The 22277-nt window shown below is 44.1% G+C and overlaps 1 protein-coding gene across 5 annotated transcripts in view; it reads right to left on the reverse strand.

Annotated features, from left to right (window-relative positions):
* EVC2 (EvC ciliary complex subunit 2) overlaps positions 1-22277 on the reverse strand; it is a 153806-nt gene that overhangs the window by 11715 nt on the left and 119814 nt on the right. For all 5 annotated transcript variants that reach the window (XM_044945651.2, XM_044945649.2, XM_006044374.4 and 2 more), the window contains 2 exons: positions 10086-10313; positions 1238-1452 (listed from right to left, as the gene is read on the reverse strand). In XM_044945651.2, the coding sequence (XP_044801586.2) occupies positions 1238-1452; positions 10086-10313 (443 nt within the window). The remainder of the gene's footprint in view (positions 1-1237; positions 1453-10085; positions 10314-22277) is intronic.

Below are 22277 nucleotides of genomic sequence, written 5' to 3' on the forward strand. Positions count from 1 at the left end.
TCAGGCTCCCCATCCCTGGGATTCTCCAGGCAAGAACACTGGAGTAGATTGCCATTTCCTTCTCCAACGCATGAAAGTGAAAAGTGAAAGCAAAGTCGCTCAGTCGTGTCCAACTCTTCACGACCCCATGGACTGCAGCCCACCAGGCTCCTCCACCCATGGGATTTTCCATGCAAAAGTACTGGAGTGGGGTGCCATCGCCTTCTCTGATCTACCCCATACCCTAGGTTAATTATAAAATTGTCTCAATGGCCCCTCAGTTTAGAGTGAAGCCGTGAAGCCTTCTGAGTTGTTGTCCGCCTGATCCCACTATGTGAGTAAGTTACCATAGATAAATGGATCCATCGGTTAAATGGAGCTGCCTGCCTTGCTTTTCAGTCTCAAGATGCCTGCTCAGTACAGTGGGCACTTTTTGTTCCCTCTGACCTCCAATGGTGATCCTAATGTGAAAACTCTCAGTATTAGCTGTCATGCCTGGTGCTGAAGAACACCAAGGTCTGGGGTCTTCATCATGTGCTCCTGTGTTGAAGTGGGCCCAGAATCATCTCCCAAGGGTGGACCTGGCTCTGACCACAGAAGCTGGGTGGCACCTTATCACATGAGGTCTCCATCAGGCTTCTTGACTTCCCCACAAGGTGGTCTTCCCAGTCTATCCCCTCAGCCAATTAAAGCTGGTATCCTAGGTTATCCATCCTGCCTTCTTGCTGGTTAATACAATCTAAACCCTGTGAGGGTACAACTCATACAAAAAGCTTGATCAGCAGCAATATTCTCCATGAAGCATGGAATACATTAGGGTGTTAAATATACTAACATCCATAATCAAGTCTAAGTCAAATCAACATCTCTGAGCATTTTCCTCTGATCAAATGGAATCAGCCTCTTATGCAATTATTTCAGTGGAACAGAATTGTGCTTTGATGTTGTGTTTACACAGAAAAGCATAATCAAACACATTAAAGTCACCTGTAATCTCACCACACAGAAATCACATCTATTACAGTCTGGCCTATTTTCTTTCAATGAATTTGTGTTTTCAAAAATGGAGTCATGCTATGTATTATAGTTTTCACAGTGGAAAATTACAAAGCTGTTAAAAATTGTGTTTTCCGAAAGATATATGTACCCCTGTGTTCACTGCAACACAAGTTACAATAGCCAAGATATGGAAGCAACCTAAGAGTCCGTCCACAGATGAATATAAAGAAGATGTCATACACTGGGTCCTTAAGCTTACCTCTGCTGGTGATGCTCCAGTAGCTTCTGACCCTTGCTAAGGGCTCGCTGCAGGACAGCAGAGATGTGGCTTTCAGGATCTGTCTCCTCTGGTTCCTGCAGAAGTGCAGGTCCTTCGCCGGCCCACTGCTGCCAACTGTCCAGTGCCCGCTGCAGCTGGGCCGCCTCCTGGTGTGCCAGCTGGTCCTCCAGCTTTCTCTCCAGCTCCTGGAGCTCCTGCACACAGAGGGGCAGGTACTGAGCACAAGGCAGGTGGGCCGCAGGATAAAATCCACCCCTCTCGGCTTGGCGCTGCAAGCCTGGCAGGACCTCCTCTTTTATTTTTTTTTTATTTAATTAATTTATTTTAATTGGAGGCTAATTACTTTACCATATTGTAGTGGGTTTTGCCATACATTGACATGAGTCAGCCATGGGTGGACATGTGTTCCCCATCACTGTCCGCCCCCTGCCATCCAGCTGTGCAAACAGCATATGAGACTGCTTCCGGGTCTCTCACACCTCGTGCCCTTGCACATGCTGCACCCCTACCTGCAGGCCCTTTCCCTGTTTGCCTGGCCAACTCTGAGGCTTCTTTCAAGGACGGGCTTTAGAAGACCCTCCTTGGGGAAACTGCTTTCTGCTGGTTTCAGCCATAGTCCATGATGCTCCTGGCTGGAGCTGCTGGGGGTCCTCACCTGGGTCCACATTCCCTGTGGCAGCCCCCAGAGACATTTCCCTGTTGGGCCAATGCTGAGGTGAGACCAGTCCTTGTGATTCTTTTGACTATTTTTGTGACTGCTTGTGAATCTATAATTATTTCAAAATAAAAAAGCTGAAAAATATTATTTTCAGTAAAACTTCAGTATTAAACTTTCAGTACAAATTAAATATTAAACAGACACTAGAAAATGAAGGATAGAAAGATGTCAGGGAAGAGAAGCATGTTACGAAGTTAGCAGCTTGTGCCTGCGCACTGGGACAATACCTCAATCACACCATCAAGGACCTTGAAAAAACAAGGAGCACATTCTGGAGGGTACATGGCACACCTCACCACACAGCAGGGTCACAAGGAGAGAAAAAGAACATGGCCCGGGTGCTCTGCCTTTTTGGGGGTCAAAGGTGGGGTGCTTAGAGGTCACTGGTTCTCTCTCTGTTGGTGAACTTAAAGGAGCAGGAATTAGGGTGCAGAGAGGGCAAAGCAGGTTGACTCAAGAGGTCAGGTATGTAAGTCAACCAGAACTTCCCAGAAACAGGAACTTCATGGGTGGGGCAGTCTGCTTTTATCTAGTTGTTTAGTTGGCAACCTGTTTATTTCAGTCAGATGTTTTTGAAATGGTTGCCTCGGTAATCAAAAGCCGTCAGGGACTTACTACAGGCTTGCTAAGTTCCTTGGGAGATACAGACACCCCTTCCTCAACTGCCCACTCACTCCCCCTAGTATTTTCCTGTTACAGACTGAATGAATGCTTGTGGTCCTTTAAATCCATATGCTGGATCCCTAATCCTCAGTGAGAGGGTGCCTGGAGGTGTGGAGGTGTGGGGCTTTAGGGGTTAGTAGGGCTTCCCAGGTGGCATTAGTGGTAAAGAACCCACCTACCAATGCAGGAGATGCAGGTTCCATCCCTGAGTTGGGAAGATCCCCTGGAGGAAAAAATGACAACCTGCTCCAGTATTCTTGCTGGGAGAATCTCATAGACAGAGGAGTCTGGCAGGCTACAGTCCACAGGATTGCAAAGAGTCAGACAGGACTGCAAGCAGTCATGCATAGGTTTAGATAGACATGAGGGTGGGGCCCTCATGATGGGATTAGTGCCCTTATAGGAAGAAAAAGAGATTGGAGCTCTCTCTGTCACATGAGGACACAGTGAGAAGGCAGCTGTGTGCTCAAACCACAAAGATTCTTTACCAGAAACAGAATCAGCTGGCACCTTGATCTTGGACTTCCCAGCCTCAAGAACTGTGAGAAAATCAATGTCTGTTATTTAAGCCCCGAAGTCTATTGTGTTTGGACACAGCAGCACAAGCAGACTAGAACGATGCTCTATTTCCTGCTAGAGTGTGAGCTCCTGGGGGGCAGGGCTGCATTTCTACCCCCTCACCTGCAGCCCATGGCACCTGCCTAGCAGCTCACACCTGTTACAGATGTATGTGGGGTATCAGCATGTATTCTACATGATGAAGACTGGGCTGGACCAGCAAACGTGGATCATGCCTCACACCAACCATACTCAGGTCATGCCCAGCAATGCTCTCAATGCCCTGCATAGATTCATCTCATTGAATCCTTATAAAAATTACATGGAAACCATACTTCTTTTCCATTACCTATGTGGAAACTGAGGCAGAGAGAAAAAGTAATTTGCCAGGCCATAGGATTCTTAAGGGGGCTTCCCAGGTGGCTCAGCAGTGAAGAATCCACCTACAATGCAGGAAACACAGGAGACATGGGTTTGGTTCCTGGATCAGGAAGATCCCCTGGAGGAAGGCATGACAACCCACTCCAGTATTCGTGTCTGGAGAATCCCACGGACAGAGGAACCTGGAGGGCTTCAGTTCATAGGGTTGTAGAGTTGGACATGACTGAAGGGACTCAGCATGCACGTCCATGAATCTTTAGTGGCAGAATGAAAATATGGCGCCAGGTCAGCTGGCTCCATGATTTGGTTTGTGCCCTAACCCCCAAGCTATACTGTCTTTCACTGGCCAAACAAGAAATTGGCAGCCTGAGGCCATCAGAGTGAGAGAACCTGGGTACAAGAGACTATCCACAGTCTGTTTAGGTGGGAAAGAGAGGGTGGGCAGGAAGGTGGGCTTTAGGGGTTAGTCATTGAAACCATTGTCATCAAACCCATTATTCACCAGATTGGCCAGTGTTCTACCTGGGGGTGGGGTGAACGTGAGGTTTGATCCTAAGAGGCCTTGGATAGACATCATCAGGTGATGGTCATCCTTGAGCCTCCTAAATTTTGTACAAAACAATCTCCCTTTCTGCAGAGGCACCAAAGCTTGCATCAAAGTCTCAGAAACATTACTCAAAAATCAAGACATGGAGAAAATGGCCAGAGAGGTAAAGTGAGGTCATAGCATGGAGAGCATATAGGTTTTGCCTCCAGTGCTGTGAAAAGTTTGGGATGCTCTGAGTACGGGCTTCTGGCATGATGAGATTTCCAATTGTTACCATCCTTCTCTTCACTGCACCCCAAATGGAAACATAACCAAACACAGCATTTCCAACAGCACTAATGAGTTTCCATTCCCATGTTCTGTCAGCGTGCCTGGAGCTGGTCATGCACCAGTTTTCCACTGAGGTGCCAGCCCCAGCCCACTGCATGGGGAAGGAAGGAACACACCCACTAGAGTCCCTGAAACAGGCAGAGCACAGAAAGCTGGCATGTCACACTTTGATTTTCCAAGACCAGGTGAACCCCGGTTGGGAACAAACATATCCTGCAGGTTCTAAGTTGCTGATGGCAGGTTCTCCCAGGGGTTAGTCCTATCCCCAAACCCCTGCCACTTAGCACTACTGGAATCCAAGATATGGTTCTAGAATTGAATCTAGAATCTGCTTTCTTCACTAGAGTTTTGATGCGGAGGCAGGGACTCTGGGATTGTCTTGTTCATCCCACTCCCCAGCAGGGAATAGGCTTCCCAGGTGGCTCAGCTATAAAGAATTCACCTGCCAAACAGGAAACCTGGATTGGATCCCTGGGTCTGGAAGATCCCCTGGAGAAGGAAATGGCAACCCACTCCAGTATTCTTGTCTGGGAAATCCCATGGACAGAGGAGCCTGGCAGGCTACAATTCATGGAGTCGCAAGAGTTGGACACGACTGAGTGACTGAACAGCAGCGCAGCTTCCCGACAGGAAGCAGGCGCCTGGCCTATGGAAGGAGTCACAGTACTCAGCATCATCTTATCATTAATAATAATAATGGCAGTTAGCACGCACCAAACTTCCACATTGTGCTAGATTCGATTCATGGTATCTTTACATAAATTAATGTATTTGATCTTCATAAACCAGCACAAACTAGGAATTTGTTAATACCCCATTTTATAAATAAGTTAGCTAAGGAGCAGAGAGCGTAAGGACATGTGAAGTCCCAAGAACCTGAGAGAGGAGTAACTTCAGGTTTCTCTAACTCGGGGCCCTATCTCTTGCTCCCATTGTCTCTGGAAAGCACTCTGTAGACATCTGCTGAATGAATGGATGGATGAACAGATGGGTAGATGATGATGATGAAGACAGACAGTTCCAGGCCATTTACTGGGCATGAGGGATTCCGGGGTGAATGAGACATGGCCCCTAGACTCTGGAAACTCACGGTCTAGCGAGGGAGACAGTTGTGCAAACACAGATACAGTGACAGGTAACAGGTCGCCTCAGGGAATCTAGATGGAGGGTGACTTGAGCACAGAGCTAGGAGAAATCAACTCTGCCCAAGGGAATCATGGGTGGCTTCACAGAAGAGGCAACATTTGGCTTGTTGCAGCTGCCAGAGAGGAGATTGTAGGGTGGGCAGCAGAAGCTTTCTAGACAGAGGTCCTTCAAAGGAACTGAGGTCTGAATGTATCTCAAGTGTTCAGGAAGGTCCAAGGGCTAAAATGCAGGGTCTGAGGGAGGGAGGGGTAGAGGGGAGATATTAAAATATGGAGCTGGGAATGGGGCTGTCACTAATTATTTTTATTTTTCAGAAATGTTGCTTTGGCTGAAGGGTGGAGGAAACTGCAGTAGGGAAAGAAGGAGGCAGGAGGAAATTGGTGTGAGAACAGGAACTGGGCTTTGCAAGCAGGAGGTGTGGGCTTTGATTTCCAGTTCTGGGACTGTGGTAAAATGAGTTAAAAGTACTAAGCCTCAACTCCATCTGTAGAATGGGAATAAAAACATCTCGGGGCTGAAGGTTACACACTTAACACGATGCCCTGGCCCTGATGAGAGCTACTCCTGGTGTGATTTTTTGTTTTCAGGTCTAGATTTGTCTGAGTAGCGAAGCTGGGTGGCAAAGGTCAAAAGTGAGAAAATTATGGCCGAATCAACAGAGTGACTGGTGGTGAGTGGGCAGTAAGGCAGAGGACAGAAAAGGAAGACGTCCAGTCTAGGCTTGGAAAAGTAGATACGCACGAAGCAACTTAAACTGGATTAAATACAGTGGGTGCAGTTAGCCTGGGGTCACATGATGTGTTATGAGTAAGACCATCACGTTGAAAGCTGCCCATGATTGCCATTCAACCCCGTGATTCAGTTATGTCCTTTCTGTGGTCCAGTTTCACAGAATGAGTCTAAACGCTTCATCAAATGAAGGGAACCTGACACAGTTTTCTTAGGAATCACTGCTTCCAAAGCATTTCATTTCATGCTTTTTAAATTCTGAATGTGCAACAGCTTAAAAGCCCATTCCCAACGGGAAAGTGGTTTTCCCACAATGATCAAATTGCAGGATGAAAGTCTAATATCAAGTGTAAAATGATAGGTTTGTCTTCCCTCCAAATGTAAATCTTCATTAAAATCAAAAAAAAAAACAAAAACCCAGCATTGTATCCATAGTTTCATCAGTTGCTTCCAATTCAGGACATATTATCTCTTCTGCTTCGAGCTCATTCGAGAATAAGGAAGCTTTGATGTCACTCAAAAGGGCTTTAACGTCAAATTGAAAATGTACGTGATGTGCTACCCAATTGCCAGTAGGAACAAGGGTTGTTGCAAGTAAAAAGGGCCATTAGGTGTCTTAGGGTTGAATTGAGGTCTTTCTCAGAGAGTTTATAAACTCCTCCTTCCCCTCTACACTTCATTATAATGAAGAGATGAATTGGGAATTAAAAGCCAGAGCTCCTAGTGTCTCGCTTTGTTCCTTATTTACTTGACACATGACCACGGTCCTGCCCCTCCTCTGAAGACCTCGCCTCCTTCACCTGTAATTCCAGGCGGTGGCCTTGCCTCCATGCCAATCACCTAGCGGTGATACTCCCTATGGGTTTTGGGTAAATATCTTGCAGGATTTCCTCCTATTACTAATTTGCTAAGAAGTCTTACATTGGATGAGCACTGAATTCAATAAATTACCTGTTCCATTCATACCAAATAATCACAGGAATTGTGTTTCTTTAATCTGTTAATCTGATGAATTTTGTTCATACATGTTTTAGTGTTAAACCAACCTTACCTTCCTGGGAAAAACTCATGCTGGTTGTGCTGTATCTTTTTACAGATGATTGGATTATTCATTAATATTTTGTTTATGAATTGTACATCTAGGCTCACAGGTAAGACTAAACTGTAATTATTCTTTCTCATACTAGTCATGTCTGTTTTGGTGTCAAGGTTATATGAGCTTCATGAAATGAGGAATATTCCCTACTTTTTTTAACATCCGAATGATCTGCATATGAGATTGGAAAATTTTGCTATCTTAAGGTTTGGTGGAGTTTGCCTATAAAACTATCAAGGTTAGATATTTTTGTGTGTGTCAGAAGATTCTGAGACTATTGAATCAATTTCTTTCATGGTAACAGGACTACGGAGATTTTTTTGTACTTCAGCCAATTTTGGCGAGCTATAATTTTTTAGAAATGTTGAAATTCACCTACGTAAAATTATTTCTCATAGAATTCTCTTATTTTTAAAAACTCTAGGGCATCTATTGTCATGCTGCCTTTTATACTTCTGATATTACTTCTTTACCTCTTTTTTAAATGGTCCATCTTGCCAGATATTTGCATATCTAATTTAATTCATCACCTTGGAGATTTTCTGACTGAATGGCTAAAGTGTTTTTTAATTCCTTTGTCCTGTTAGCAGAAACCTTTGATGACAAACTCACAGAGGGGACTCCCCGCCCCCAACCCTGGCAGGGTTGGAGATGGACAGGTGATCCTGGGGCCTCCTTCGAGCACAAGTGGCTTCCCCTCACCACCCACCCTCCGCACCAACCCCACTGGTTGCTCTACTCCTCAGGACATCCCACAGCCCCACCTCCTGGTCCTTCAAATTAACCCCCCAAACCCTGGAGGTCCTGGTTTTCTCCCTTTGCTTTTGGATTTCAGCCTCTGTGTTTGCATTCACCTCTTTCTGTGAGTTCAGACTTTTCCAAGCTATCCTCATCCCTTGGGGATTTTCCTCATCCTACTGTGAACTCACAAAGCAAGAAAAAGTATATTTATTTTTATTTATCCAGTGTCGGATGTTTTGTGCTGGGATATCCACAAGGTTTCCCCTTCCTTCCTATCCCTATAAACAGGTTTCACAGTGCAGGGTGCACTATATTTGCTGGAAAAATAGCCTGGACTCTTCAGAATCTGGGCTTCCCAGGTGGGGCAGTAGTAAAGACCTGCCAATGTGGAAGACACAAGAGATGCAGGTTTGATCCCTGGGTTGGGAAGATCCCCTGGAGAAGGAAATGGCAACCCATTCCAGTATTCTTGCCTGGGAAATCCCATGGACAAAGGAGCCTGGCGGGCTACAGTCCATGGGGTTACAAAGAGTCAGACACCAAGCACAGAGTGACCAAGCACACATGCTTCAGAGTCTGATGTTATTTATGATTTTCTATGAAGAAATGGGAACCTCCATTGACAGGATCAACTGAGGTATCTGTGGACATGACCCAGGGGCTAAAGTCAGAAAATAATAGATTTCACTTACTAGCTCTGTGGACCTCGGAAAAAGCTTGGAAAAAGCTTGACCTGCCACTTGCCTGAATCTCATTTCTTTCCTTGAGCATTGGGCACAGAAACACTATGGAGTTCACAGCATGGTCAGTGATTAACTGACATAGTGTCTGACAAAGAACATAATCGCAAAAAGGCATAAAATTGCAACTTATTATTAATCATGCTTAAGCGATCGTCTTAAGATGCATGATTGAGTAAAGAATTATTAATGCTTAAATGAGAGCAGGCCCATTTCACACAGCTCCTTAGTGCTCTCCTGCCACACACACAGCACTCAATAAATGTGAGTTCCATTTAGGTGACTATTATAATAATACATAAAATTCTAAAATTACACATACAGGAACTAAAATTAGTCCTCAAAGTAGTTATGTCACTAGCTTTTGTGTTATGAATATACCTTCCACACCCTGAAAACATGCAGCATGTAGAAATAATGGTAATTATTAAAATTTAGAAAATGAAAACAAATCCAATACTTCATAAAATCTAAGGCGCCCTTCACTGAAAGCTGTGCTAAGTTGCTTCAGGCATGTCCGACGCTTTGTGACCCCATGGACTGTAGCCCACCAGGCTGCTCTGTCCATCGATTCTCCAGGCAAGAACAGTGGAGTGGGTTGCCATGCCATCCTCCAGGGGATCTTCCCAACCCAGGGATCCAACACGCATCTCTTACATCTCCGCATTGGGAGGTGGGTTCTTTACCACTGGCGCCACCTGGGAAGCCCTCATTGAAAGCTACACAGCTACTTTTCATGGTGGTGGTGGTTTAGTTGCTAAGTCATGTCTGACTCTTGGGATCCCATGGACTGGGAACCTACCAGGCTTCTGTGTCCATGGGATTCTCCAGGCAAGAATACTGGGGTGGGCTGCCATTTCTCTCTCTACTTTTCATAGCACTATCAAAGAAACAAACAGCTGCTGGCTGCAAGAGGAATCCCAGGTTCCCAGATGTTAAAAATGCTAACATTTAAAAGGTTTGCTTCTGAAGGCAACGAAACAGAGAAGCCTTGGGCAGCAACAGTGCACCAGCCTCCCACGTAAGTTACCTCACTCAGCCCTCCCCAGGACCCCTCGGCAGAGACAGGACGGCGGATCACCCGTCCGATGGTGGGAGAAATGGAGGCAGTCACCAAAAAGAACCACTGAGGGCTGCAGTGTAGCAGGCATCCTTTCCTTCCTGGGTCCTGCACTCACCGGGCTGTGAGACTCCAGGATCTGCATGCAGGCCGACTTGGTCAGGGTCTCTGATGCGCTCAGCTCCTCCAGAAGCAGGTCCTGGATGCTCAGGAGGGCGGTGTACGCCCATAGCGTTCTGGCCATCCTCGCCGCCTTCTGGAACTGCAGGGAGACGAGGGACTCGGCAAAGAGTCCCTCCTGGGCCTCCAGCTGCTGCACTCTCTCCCGAAGCAATTCTCCTCGGACCTGGGAGGGGCCAGCCAGAGACCAGAGAGCAGTAAGTAAGGGGAGGGCAGAGGACAGAACGTGCAGCTTACAAACAGCAGCTGGTATCAGTGGTATTTGTATCGGTGCAGGTAGGCAGCCAGTCATCCAGTTGGGACCCTGAGGAAGGTCTCAAGAGTTAGAAGCAACAGTACTCGAATCTCAGCGTGCAATTTAAGACAGCAAGGGCACTTCCGCTCATAAAGACCCTCACTTCGGGGCTTTTGGAATCTAGCTGTTCATTCCACATTTATCATTCTTGGAGGGAAACTGAACTGTGTTGCTCTCCAGGGAAAAATCCTTCAAGCTTCCCCATCCTACAGTCTTCCTAACAAGGTCTCCAAGCCCTTCCCACCCCCATCCAGGCTAAGGTACAGCTGGTCTGTTTCGCCACCACCACCCCACACCTAGACTTGCATACCCGTGATGGCTCATGCCCTGCCCACCAGGCTCCTTGTATCTACAAATCCAAACTCTTTGCTATGATTCAAATGCCACACATCCTCATCCTCTGGAAAACCTCCTGTTTGTTCTCTGCATCTCTGGTTCCCAAGGAGCCACTTTGAAGCATCCTCACTTTGCATATCTACCGCCCCCTTCTCTGTGTTTCCTTCATCTCTCAAGCTCCTCTTCCCAGCTGGCACCAGCAGAACAAAACTCCTCTGGGGGAGGGCCTTAGCACCTGAAGGGCTCAGAAGAAATTCTCAATGAAAGAATCCTTCACTCAACTAAGTACTAATAGTTTGTTCATTCCAGCATCTCTACATTTTTTTCTCCACATTACTACCTCTTACACTTTCTCTAGAAAACCTGCTACAGAGAACAACATAGTCTAATAGATAGTAAAGAATCTGCTTGCAATGTAGGAGACCTAGATTTGATTCCTGGGTCGGGAAGATCCCCTGGAGGAGGAAATGGCAACCCACTCCAGTATTCTCACCTGGAGAATTCCATGATAGAGAAGCCTGGTGAGCTACAGGCCATGGGGTTGCAGAGTCGGACATGACTGAGTTCATGAAACTCAACTCTCCAATTTCACCACTTGAGCCCCTAAGGGTAAGTATACACTCCACTCCCCTGCCCAGGAAGCTAAAGCACAACCCTCAAAGCAGCCTGCATAAGCACCATATCTTGATGAAGCCTTTAATTTCACCTTAACGGTTTGTGGAATTATATTCCCAGTAGCCCAAAGTCAAAGCAACCCAAGTGCCCCTCAACAGAAGGAGAGATAAACAGAATGGGCTCTTTAATCTACATGATGGAATATTATGCAGCCTTGAAAAGGAAGTAAATTCAAGCAGATGCTACAATGTGGACGACAGTGAAATCAACCAGTCACAAATGCATGAATTCCCATAGGATTCTGCTTATATGAGTCTCCCAGAACAGTCAAGTTCCTAGGGTGAGAACATAGCATGGTGGTTGCCAAAGGCTGGGGAGAGGAGTGGTGGGAGTTAGTACTTAATGGAGACAAAGTTTCATTTTGGGAAGACAAAAAGTTTCTGGGGATGGATGGTGTTAATGGTTGTGCACAATGTTAATGTACTTAATGCCACTGAACTGGATGCTGAGAAAATGGTTAAGATAGTACATTTCATGTTATGTATATTTTACCACCAAAAAAAATTGAAAAAAAAAAAAAAGTTTGTGAAACATTTTTTCCTGTCACGTAACCTATTTTTAAGAGTCATGTGTTTGTATTTAGAGGTTTTAAAGTAGTTGGAGTATTTCCATGATGTAGAGGCTGGCAGAGGACGATGCCCTGGGTTCTCCCACGTCTGCACAATTTTCCTGTCCCCATTGAGTGTCCTTCAGAGGAGAGCAAGTCCCAGCTTGAAGGGCTCAGATTTCACCTGTATGATCTGTCCTTCAAAAAAAAACTCTGCCACAGGGAGGAGGGGAAAAGTGCCCCCAACAAAGCAAATAGTCCACTTTGGCTGTTGTTGGCTGGAAAAGAAAATTCTGCTTAGAGAAACTTCAAAGGCTTCTTGGAGAGGTGGTCCTGGCCACAGGCCCTGGAGAAGGAAGAACAACAAAGGAAACTAGTTCTTCAAAGACACACTGCGGGGACCTGCATATGTGGCTCACAAAACAGCCCACTATTATCAGGGACCAGAGGCAGTAACATGCAGAACCACAGCATGAAACAGTTCCTCTGCAAGTTGCTATTATTCTTCAGCCGCTAAGTTGCGTCCAGCTCTTCGTGACTGCATGGACTGCAGCACGCCAGGCTTCCCCGTCCTTCACTGTCACTCAGAGTTTGCACAAACTCATGTCCATCGAGTTGGTGATGCCATCTAGCCATCTTATCCTGTCACCCCCTTCTCCTCCAGCCCGCAATCTTTCCCAGCATCAGGGTCTTTTCTAGTGAGTCAACTCTTTCCATCTGGTGATCAAAGTATTGGAGCTTCAGCTTCAGTCCTTCCAATGAATATTCAGGGTTGATTTCCTTAGGACTGACTGGTTTGATCTCCTTGCAGTCCAAGGGACTCTCAAAAGTGTTCTCCAACACCACAATTTGTAAGCATCAATTCTCTGGCACTCAGCCTTCTTTATGGTCCAACTCTCACATCCACACATGACTACTAGAAAAACCACAACTTGAACTATGCGGACCTTGGTCTGCAAAGGGACATCTCTGCTTTTTGAGAACTTCATTTCCCTGCTCAGAGGAAACATGAAGTCTTGCTATCAAAAGGATGTTACTAGACCCCACTCCTTCCTGGTTTGGAGCACCAGGTGGACAGCCACCTGCCTGGTGATCTGTCACGAGATCATAGGCTCAGTTCAGTTTGTTTCCTGTATCTCAGCGATCACTTTTGATTGTTGTCCAGGTCAAGAAGCAACAGTTAGAACCAGACATGGAACAATGGACTGATTCCAAACAGGGGAAGGAGTATATCAGGGCTTTACATGTCATCACAACTTATATGCAGAGTACATCATGAGAAACGCTGGGCTGAATGAAGCACAAGCTGGAATCAAGATTGCCAGGAGAAATATCAATAACCTCAGATATGCAGATAACACCACCCTTATGGCAGAAAGTGAAGAGGAACTAAAAAGCCTCTTGATGAAGGTGAAAGAGGAGAGTGAAAAAACTGGCTTAAAACTCAACATTCAAAAAAACTAAGATCATGGCATCCAGTTCCATCATTTTATGGCAAATAAATGGGGAAACAAGGGAAACAGTGTAAGACTTTATTTTCTTAGGCTCCAAAATCACTGCAGATGGTGACTGCAGCCATGAAGTTAAAAGACACTTGCTCCCTGGAAGAAAAGCTATGACCAACCTAGATGGCATATTAAAAAGCAGAGACATTACTTTGCTGACAAAGGTCCGTCTAGTCAAAGCTATGGCTTTTCCAGTGTTCATGTATGGGTGTGAGATTTGGACTATAAAGAAAGCTGAGCACCTAAAAATTGATGCTTTTGAACTTGTGTTGTTGGAGAAGACTCTTGAGAGTCCCTTAGACCTCAAGATCAAACCAGTCAATCCTAAAGGAAATCATTCCTGAATATTCATTGGAAGGACTGATGCTGAAGCTGAAGCTCCAATACTTTGGCCACCTAACGCAAAGAGCTGACTCATTAGAAAAGACCCTGATGCTGGGAAAGATTCAGGGCAGGAGGAGAAGGGGAAAACAGGATGGGATGGTTAGATAGCATCACTGACTCAATGGACATGAGTTTGAGCAAACTCTGGAAATTGGTGATGGACAGGGAAGCCTGGCGTGCTGCAGTCCATGGAGTCACAAAGAGTCAGACATGACTGATCATCTGAACAATAACCTGTGTTTTCAAAAAACCACTGTTTCATACATTTTGTTCATTCCTTTTTGTTGTGTTTTAGGTGAGGGGATAATGTAATGCTTTAATTCTGTCTGTGTGTGTGTTAGTAGCTCAGTCATGTCCTACTCTTTGTGACCCCATGGACTGTAGCCCACCAGGCTCCTTTGTCCATGGGATTCTCCAGGCAAGAATACTGGAGTGGGTTGCCATTTCTTTCTCCAAATTCTGTCTTGGCCAGAAGCAAAATAAGTAGAATTATTTTGATTATTAAATAATCCACTATTTTTAATTGACTATAACAGTGCCTGACACATTGGAGTGTTCAATGATGGTTAGCAGTTGTTGTTTATTGTTCATTTTAATTTTATTATTAAAGGTAGGACATGGTTGGTGCCAGGCTCCCCTGGTGGCTCAGTGGTAATGACTCCACCTGCAATGCAGGAGATGCAGGTCAATCCCTGAGTTGGGAAGATCCCCTGGAGGAGGGCATGGCAACCCACTCCAGTCTTCTTACCTGGAGAATCCCATGGACAGAGGAGTCTGGTCCATGGAGTCACAAAGGGTCAGACAGGACTGAAGTGACTGAGCGTGCAGGCACATGGTTGGTGCCATAAAGGAGCTCTTTATACAGGGCTACGATAGTTTAGAGGATGGAGAAGGGGAAGGGGGAGGGGAAAGCTGTGAAGACCTCAGGATTTGAGCTGGATATTGAAGGATCCAGGCATTCAGGAAGAGGGACCAGCAAACCAGAGGCACTGAGGCCAGAATGCACGGGGTTCTGAGGGGATTCATGAGATGGTGAATCGGACCAAAACTGAGAGAAAAAGTGGAAGATAAGGACACAGAGGTCAGACAGAGACCACAGCACAGAGACCCTCACCACCAGGTCAAAGTAGGTAGCCTTTCCCTGGAGGCAACAGAAAGGGGGCTATGGAAAGCCTACTAAAGTTCTTAAAAAGGAAAAATGTGAGTGATGGGATATAAACAAGAAAAGGATGAAAGGCCCCTCATGACACACCTGCCATGAGCGAAATTTTCACATTTCCTCCATGTGATTTCAATCTTCCCCACCTTTGGACAGGTAACGGCCCCAGTAACCTGTAAGGTCTAGTCCCCTAGAGACACGCAGGGTACAGTGAGGTGGCCAGGAGGGATAGCTCATTTTATTTATGCAAAAGTGAAAGTTGCTCAGTCGTGTCCGACTCTTTGCGACCCCATGGACTATACAGTCCATGGAATTCTCCAGGCCAGAATACTGGAGTGGGTAGCCTTTCCCTTCTCCAAGGGCTCTTCCCAACCCAGGGACTGAACGCAAGTCTCCCGCATTCCAGGCAGATTCTTTACCAGTTGAGCCACAAGGGAAGCCCTATATATGCAAAGTTATTCCTAAAACGGGGGATAAGTGTAAAGCCTTTTGTATATATTGCAAGAACAACCTGGACAGTGAAATTAAGAAAAGAAAAATTCTTTAACAACCTATTTCTTTCTTCTTTGGAAAACTTAATTTGTTCATTCCAGCACCATGAGAATGTGCCTCTAAAGGGGGCTTTCATCCTTGTCTAAAAGAACTCCTGGGAAAAGATACAGATTTGCATTTCTATGAAGTATTAATGACAGATTTAATTAAATATTCAAACCACCTAAAGTAATAAAAATTCACTTCCAAAACAGTGTGCTGCTAAATACTCTTATTTTAAATGTGAAGCTCAAACAATTTCCTAGCTTCCCTGACAGAATATGCATTTTGAAGGAGTTTCTTCTATGCTCTCGCTGATGTCCTTTATTGCAAAATAAAATCAACCTGTCAATCAGCAGAGAATTACTGGGACTCTAAGAAGTTCAAGACATCACACCCCTCCTCCTTGCACAAGTTTGGAAACAAATACAACTGGATGCATGGGGGAGCCAGCCAGACACCAAATGTCAGCTTTAATATTGATGAAAACTAGATTGGAGAATGTGGCTCAGATGAGTTTGCAAATGAGTGGACACTCCCCCAAATAACCAGCTTCCCCCACAAGCTCATCACATCATGGTCAGAGAATGGGGGCTTCCTGCAGGCAGGCGGGCTTCTAAAGAGAGGGGGAAGCTCAGTTCCTTCGTTAATACCACCAATCAGATAGCACCCTTCTTGGAGAGAAGCGGGCAAGGAATAGAAAGAGGCCAGGATGTCACCAGCAAAGAGAAAGGAAAGCCAGAGGTCAGAAAGGAGTCACATCAGGAATTTTATATCCAAATGCTGGGAGGAGATGTCGAGGAAACACTATTTAAATATAAGCATTCACTCCTATTCGAGTGGCTGGCCACTCCCCAAAGCAGGTCAGTCTACATCATGCTTTGCTGGATGGATTCAAAATTTAAGACTTTCTCCTTTATCTTGCATCAAGAAGGGGGTGGACTCAGTAAAGGTGTGTTCATATTTGTTGAATGAAATAGCAACCTGCTAAATAAACATCATTATTTAAGATAGAAAAGTCGATTTCTATGCCTGGAAAGACATTTCCACCCACCCCCTCATCTAGATCATTAAAGTGCAAAAATCTCAAACAAATTAATTTGACTTTGGAGGCCAGTAGGCTTTGATTAAACCAGTCAGTGTAGTTTTGTTTATGGATGATCTGTAATCTCTTATGAACTCTTACCACCGAAGTAGCTACATGACCTGAACAAATTGCTTAACTTCTCTGAGTCTCGGTTTTGGATGTGTAAAACAAACAATAAGATGACAGGTGACACTGTCTAGTACAGTCTGTGGTTTAAGCCCCTAATAAACAGTAGCTGCCATATTCTTACGACTACTATCATTTTCACTATCATTACTATAATTAGTTAAATAGAGCTTCCTTTGGGTGCAGGAAAAAGATAAAAGACAATAGCTTATAATATTGAGAGTTTTCTTTCCTCCTTTAGGAAATTCCTTCATTTCTAATTATAAAACACACACACAATGTAGAAAAATATTAACAATTGAGATTCCTGGTGAAAGACAGTAGATCTATAACATGCATTCACTGTTCTATTTAAGGCTATTTAAGGCGGCAAGAATACACAGAAGAACTGTACAAAAAAGATCTTCATGACCCAGATAATCTCGATGGTGTGATCACTGACCTAGAGCCAGACATCCTGGAATGTGAAGTCAAGTGGGCCTTAGAAAGCATCACTAGGAACAAAGCTAGTGGAGGTGATGGAATTCCAGTTGAGCTATTCCAAATCCTGAAAGATGATGCTGTGAAAGTGCTGCACTCACTAGACCAGCAAATTTGGAAAACTCAGCAGTGGCCACAGAACCGGAAAAGGTCAGTTTTCATTCAAATCCCAAAGAAAGGCAATGCCAAAGAATGCTCAAACTACTGCACAATTGCACTCATCTCACACGCCAGTAAAGTAATGCTCAAAATTCTCCAAGCCAGGCTTCAGCAATATGTGAACCATGAAATTCCTGATGTTCAAGCTGGTTTTAGAAAAGGCAGAGGAACCAGAGATCAAATTGCCAACATCCACTGGATCATGGAAAAAGCAAGAGAGTTCCAGAAAAACATCTATTTCTACTTTATTGACTATGCCAAAGCCTTTGACTGTGTGGATCACAAGAAACTGTGGAAAATTCTTCAAGAGATGGGAATACCAGACCACCTGATCTGCCTCTTGAGAAATTTGTATGCAGGTCAGGAAGCAACAGTTAGAACTGGACATGGCCATCAACAGATGAATGGATAAGAAAGCTGTGGTACATATACACAATGGAGTATTACTCAGCCATTAAAAAGAATACATTTGAATCAGTTCTAATGAGGTGGATGAAACTGGAGCCTATTATACAGAGTGAAGTAAGCCAGAAAGAAAAACACCAATACAGTATACTAATGCATATATATGGAATTTAGAAAGATGGTAACAATAACCCTGTATACGAGACAGCAAAAGAGACACTGATGTATAGAACAGTTTTTTGGACTCTGTGGGAGAGGGAGAGGGTGGGATGATTTGGGAGAATGGCATTGAAATACGTATAATATCATATATGAAACAAGTCGCCAGTCCAGGTTCGATGCACGATACTGGATGCTTGGGGCTGGTGCACTGGGACGACCCAGAGGGATGGTATGGGGAGGGAGGAGGGAGGAGGGTTCAGGATGGGAACACATGTATACCTGTGGTGGATTCATTTCGATATTTGGCAAAACCAATACAATATTGTAAAGTTTAAAAATAAAATAAAATAAAATTAAAAAAAAAAAAAAAAGAACTGGACATGGAACAACAGACTGGTTCCAAATAGGAAAAGGAGTACATCAAGGCTGTATATTGTCACTCTGCTTATTTAACTTCTATGCAGAGTACATCATGAGAAACGCTGGACTGGAAGAAACACAAGCTGGAATCAAGATTGCTGGGAGAAATATCAATAACCTCAGATATGCAGATGACACCACCCTTATGGCAGAAACTGAAGAGGAACTAAAAAGCCTCTGATGAAGGTGAAAGTGGAGAGTGCAAAAGTTGGCTTAAAGCTCAACATTCAGAAAACGAACATCATGGCATCCGGTCCCACCACTTCATGGGAAATAGATGGGGAAACAGTGGAAACAGTGTCATACTTTATTTTTCCGGGCTCCAAAATCACTGCAGATGGTGACTGCAGCCATAAAATTAAAAGACGCTTACTTCTTGGAAGGAAAGTTATAACCAACCTAGATAGCATATTCAAAAGCAGAAACATTACTTTGTCAACAAAGATCCGTCTAGTCAAGGCTATGGTTTTTCCTGTGGTCATGTATGGATGTGAGAGTTGGACTGTGAAGAAGGCTGAGTGCCGAAGAATTGATGCTTTTGAACTGTGGTGTTGGAGAAGACTCTCGAGGGTCCCTTGGACTGCAAGGAGATCCAACCAGTCCATTCTGAAGGAAATCAGCCCTGGGATTTCTTTGGAAGGAAAGATGCTAAAGCTGAAACTCCAGTACTTTGGCCACCTCATGCGAAGAGTTGACTCATTGGAAAAGACTCTGATGCTGGGAGGGATTGGGGGCAAGAGCAGAAGGGGATGACAGAGGATGAGATGGCTGGATGGCATCACTGACTCGATGGATGTGAATTTGAGTGAACTCTGGGAGTTGGTGATGGACAGGGAGGCCTGGTGTGCTGCGATTCATGGGGTCACAAAGAGTCAGGCACGACTGAGTGACTGATCTGAATCTGATCTGAAAGGCTATTCTACTCAAGTGAAACTTTACCTACTGACTACTAAAAATCTCGGTCCTCTTCCCTCATTTGGCTCCTGACATATGTGCAGCAAGGCAGGAGACTAGTCTTCTCTGGGAACTCTGACCAGACTTCAAAAAAGTTCTAAAAATACTCTTGTTGGGAGTTCTCCAAGTTCATGGTTCAGCCCAATAACACCAGAGTGAAGGTCAAGTCTGCAAACCCCAGTTACAGCTCAGAGACTCTAAGCAGCTTTTAAGTACTCCACTCTTAAACATGAGCAGACCACCAAGGATGGCCACTTTCCTGGGAAAACTCTAATGAATGTAGAGATAGCAATAAATATCCAAGAACTGAAAAAAAAAAAAAAAAAAAGAATGTTCTCAGAGAGATACAAGAGCTATAGAAGCCTTAAAACAATAAGAGAATGTTATTTCTTTAAGAAGAGAGTGTTGAGAGAGGGAAAAAAAGCTCTTGAAAAAAAATGAAAATTAAAAATATAAATAAAAATTCAAGGGCTTCCCTGGTGGCTCAATGGTGAGGAATCTGCTTACCACTTCGGGGGACATGGGTTTGGTCCCTCGTCCAGGAGGATCTCACATGCTGCAGGGCAACTGGACCGTGGGCCACAACTACTGAGTCCATGCTCTAGAGGCGGTGCCCCCCAGCAAGACAGGCCACTGAAATGAGAAGCCTGGTGCCATAACCAGAGAGTGGCCCCCATTGGCCACAACCTGCCCAGCAAAGAAGAAAAAAACCTGCCCAGCAAAGAAGACTCAGAACAGCCAAAATAAATAAATAAATAAAATTTAAAAAAAACACACACAACTCAAAGGTTTGAAAAAGAAAACTTAAGATGTTCCCCAGACTGTAAAGCAAAAGAACAAAGAGAAGGAAAATAGTAAAAAAAGAAAAATAGATAAACAGTCTGACATCTGAATGATTAGAGATCTAGAAAGGCAGATTAAAGACTAGGAGTAAATCATCAAAATTAGTCAAGAAAATTTTCCAGAATTCCAAGATGAGTGAAATTATCCATCAACTATGGAGGCAGAAGGAAACATTTTCAGTTTTGCAAAATTTTAAAATATTAAACCCTCCATGTGTCCTTTCCTCAGAAACTAATACAGGATGTATTTCAATGGGGAAACAATTGAAACAGTGTCAGACTTTATTTTGGGGGCTCCAAAATCACTGCAGATGGTGACTGCAGACATGAAATTAAAAGATGCTTGCTCCTTGGAAGAAAAGATATGACCAACCTAGACAGCATATTAAAAAGCAGAGATATTACATTGCCAACAAAGGTCTGTCTAGTCAAAACTATGGTTTTTCCAGTAGTCATGTATGGATGTAAGAGTTGGACCATAAAGAAAGCTGAGGGCCGAAGTATTGATGCTTTTAAACTGTGGTGTTGGAGAAGACTCTTGAGAGTCCCTTGGACTGCAAGGAGATCCAACCAGTCCATCCTAAAGGAAATCAGTCCTGAATGTTCATTGGAAGGACTAATGTTGAAGCTGAAACTCTAATACTTTGGCCACCTGATGCAAAGAGCTGACTCATTTGAAAAGACCCTGATGCTGGGAAAGATTGAGGGTCGGAGGAGAAGGGGATGACAGAGGATGAGATGGTTGGATGCCATCACTGACTCGATGGACATGAGTTTGAGCAAGTTCTGGGGCTTGGTGATGGACAGGGAAGCCTGGCGTGCTGCAGTCCATGGAGTCGCAAAGAGTCAGACACAACTGAGTGACTGAACTGACTGTATTTCATTAAAGAAACATATCAGGAAAGAGAAGAGTGAAAGGAATTCGTAGCATGACCTCAAGATGGCAGCTGTCCATGAAGTACAGAGGCCAATGCCTGGATTGGAGCACAGCTCTCCAGAGGCACAGAGAGAGATGTCCTTAAGAAGATGGAATTAACAGACGACATGACTTGTGTGATGGTCCTGATAGGATATTTGGCCATTCACCAAAAGTGATTAAATTAGTGATAAGTACATAGAAAAGTAACCAAAGAAAAAGAAATCAAAGGACAACAATGACTCCAGAAAAAACTAAAAATTATATTGAAAAAAAAAGTCTGTTTTTATGTGGCTCAGATGTGGATACTTTTTAAATAATCATAGTAATAGAAACCTTAAATAAGATCTAACTGCATTGAATATGGGGGAGAATAGGAAGGGCTCATGTGTTGCACGATGATAGAAGAAGGACAGCTATATTTTATCTTCTACAAAGAAAAGTGAATAGATAATACTCAAAATAGACAAAAGAAAGAGACAAAATACCCAAAAGAAACAGGAAGGCAAGCATGGTATTTAATGATATGGACGTAAACACCAAAAGATCAAACTGAAAAATTACAAGTTGTTACCTCTTGGGGATTTGCAAATGTGTATGTGTGTGGCTGAGAGGGTTGCTTTTTGCGGGGCACAAAACTCATAGAATTACACGACTCTTTAAAAGAATGCATGCATGCATAAGTTTGATAAAAATGAAAAGTGAAATTTTAGAATGGACAATGTAGAAAAATGTTACCTCAACCAAACTATCCAAAGATAACCACGGCAACATTTTGGTATGAGAAAAGTAGAAGTAGAATAAAAGACTAGAAAGGCAAGCTGAAGACTGTTTGTAAGGTCTTGAAAGTAAAGCTCAGGAATCTTGCCTTTGTTTCGGAGCAGTGGGAACCTATGAAACTTCTTTTAGGAACTTTGCTCAATATTCTGTAATAACCTAAATGGGAAAAGAATTTACCAAGAATAGATATGTATGCATATCACTGAATCACTTTGTTGTATACACCTGAAATTAACACAACACTGTTAATCAACTGTACTTCAATATAAGATAAAAATTAAAAACAAGGAAATTGCCTTAAACTGGTGCTTCAGGGAGATGACTCTGACAGACTCTGCCTTGAGGGGTAAAACAGGGTCAAGAACAG

The sequence above is a fragment of the Bubalus bubalis genome, chromosome 7 (assembly GCF_019923935.1).
Source record: "Bubalus bubalis isolate 160015118507 breed Murrah chromosome 7, NDDB_SH_1, whole genome shotgun sequence".
Lineage (NCBI taxonomy): Eukaryota > Metazoa > Chordata > Mammalia > Artiodactyla > Bovidae > Bubalus > Bubalus bubalis.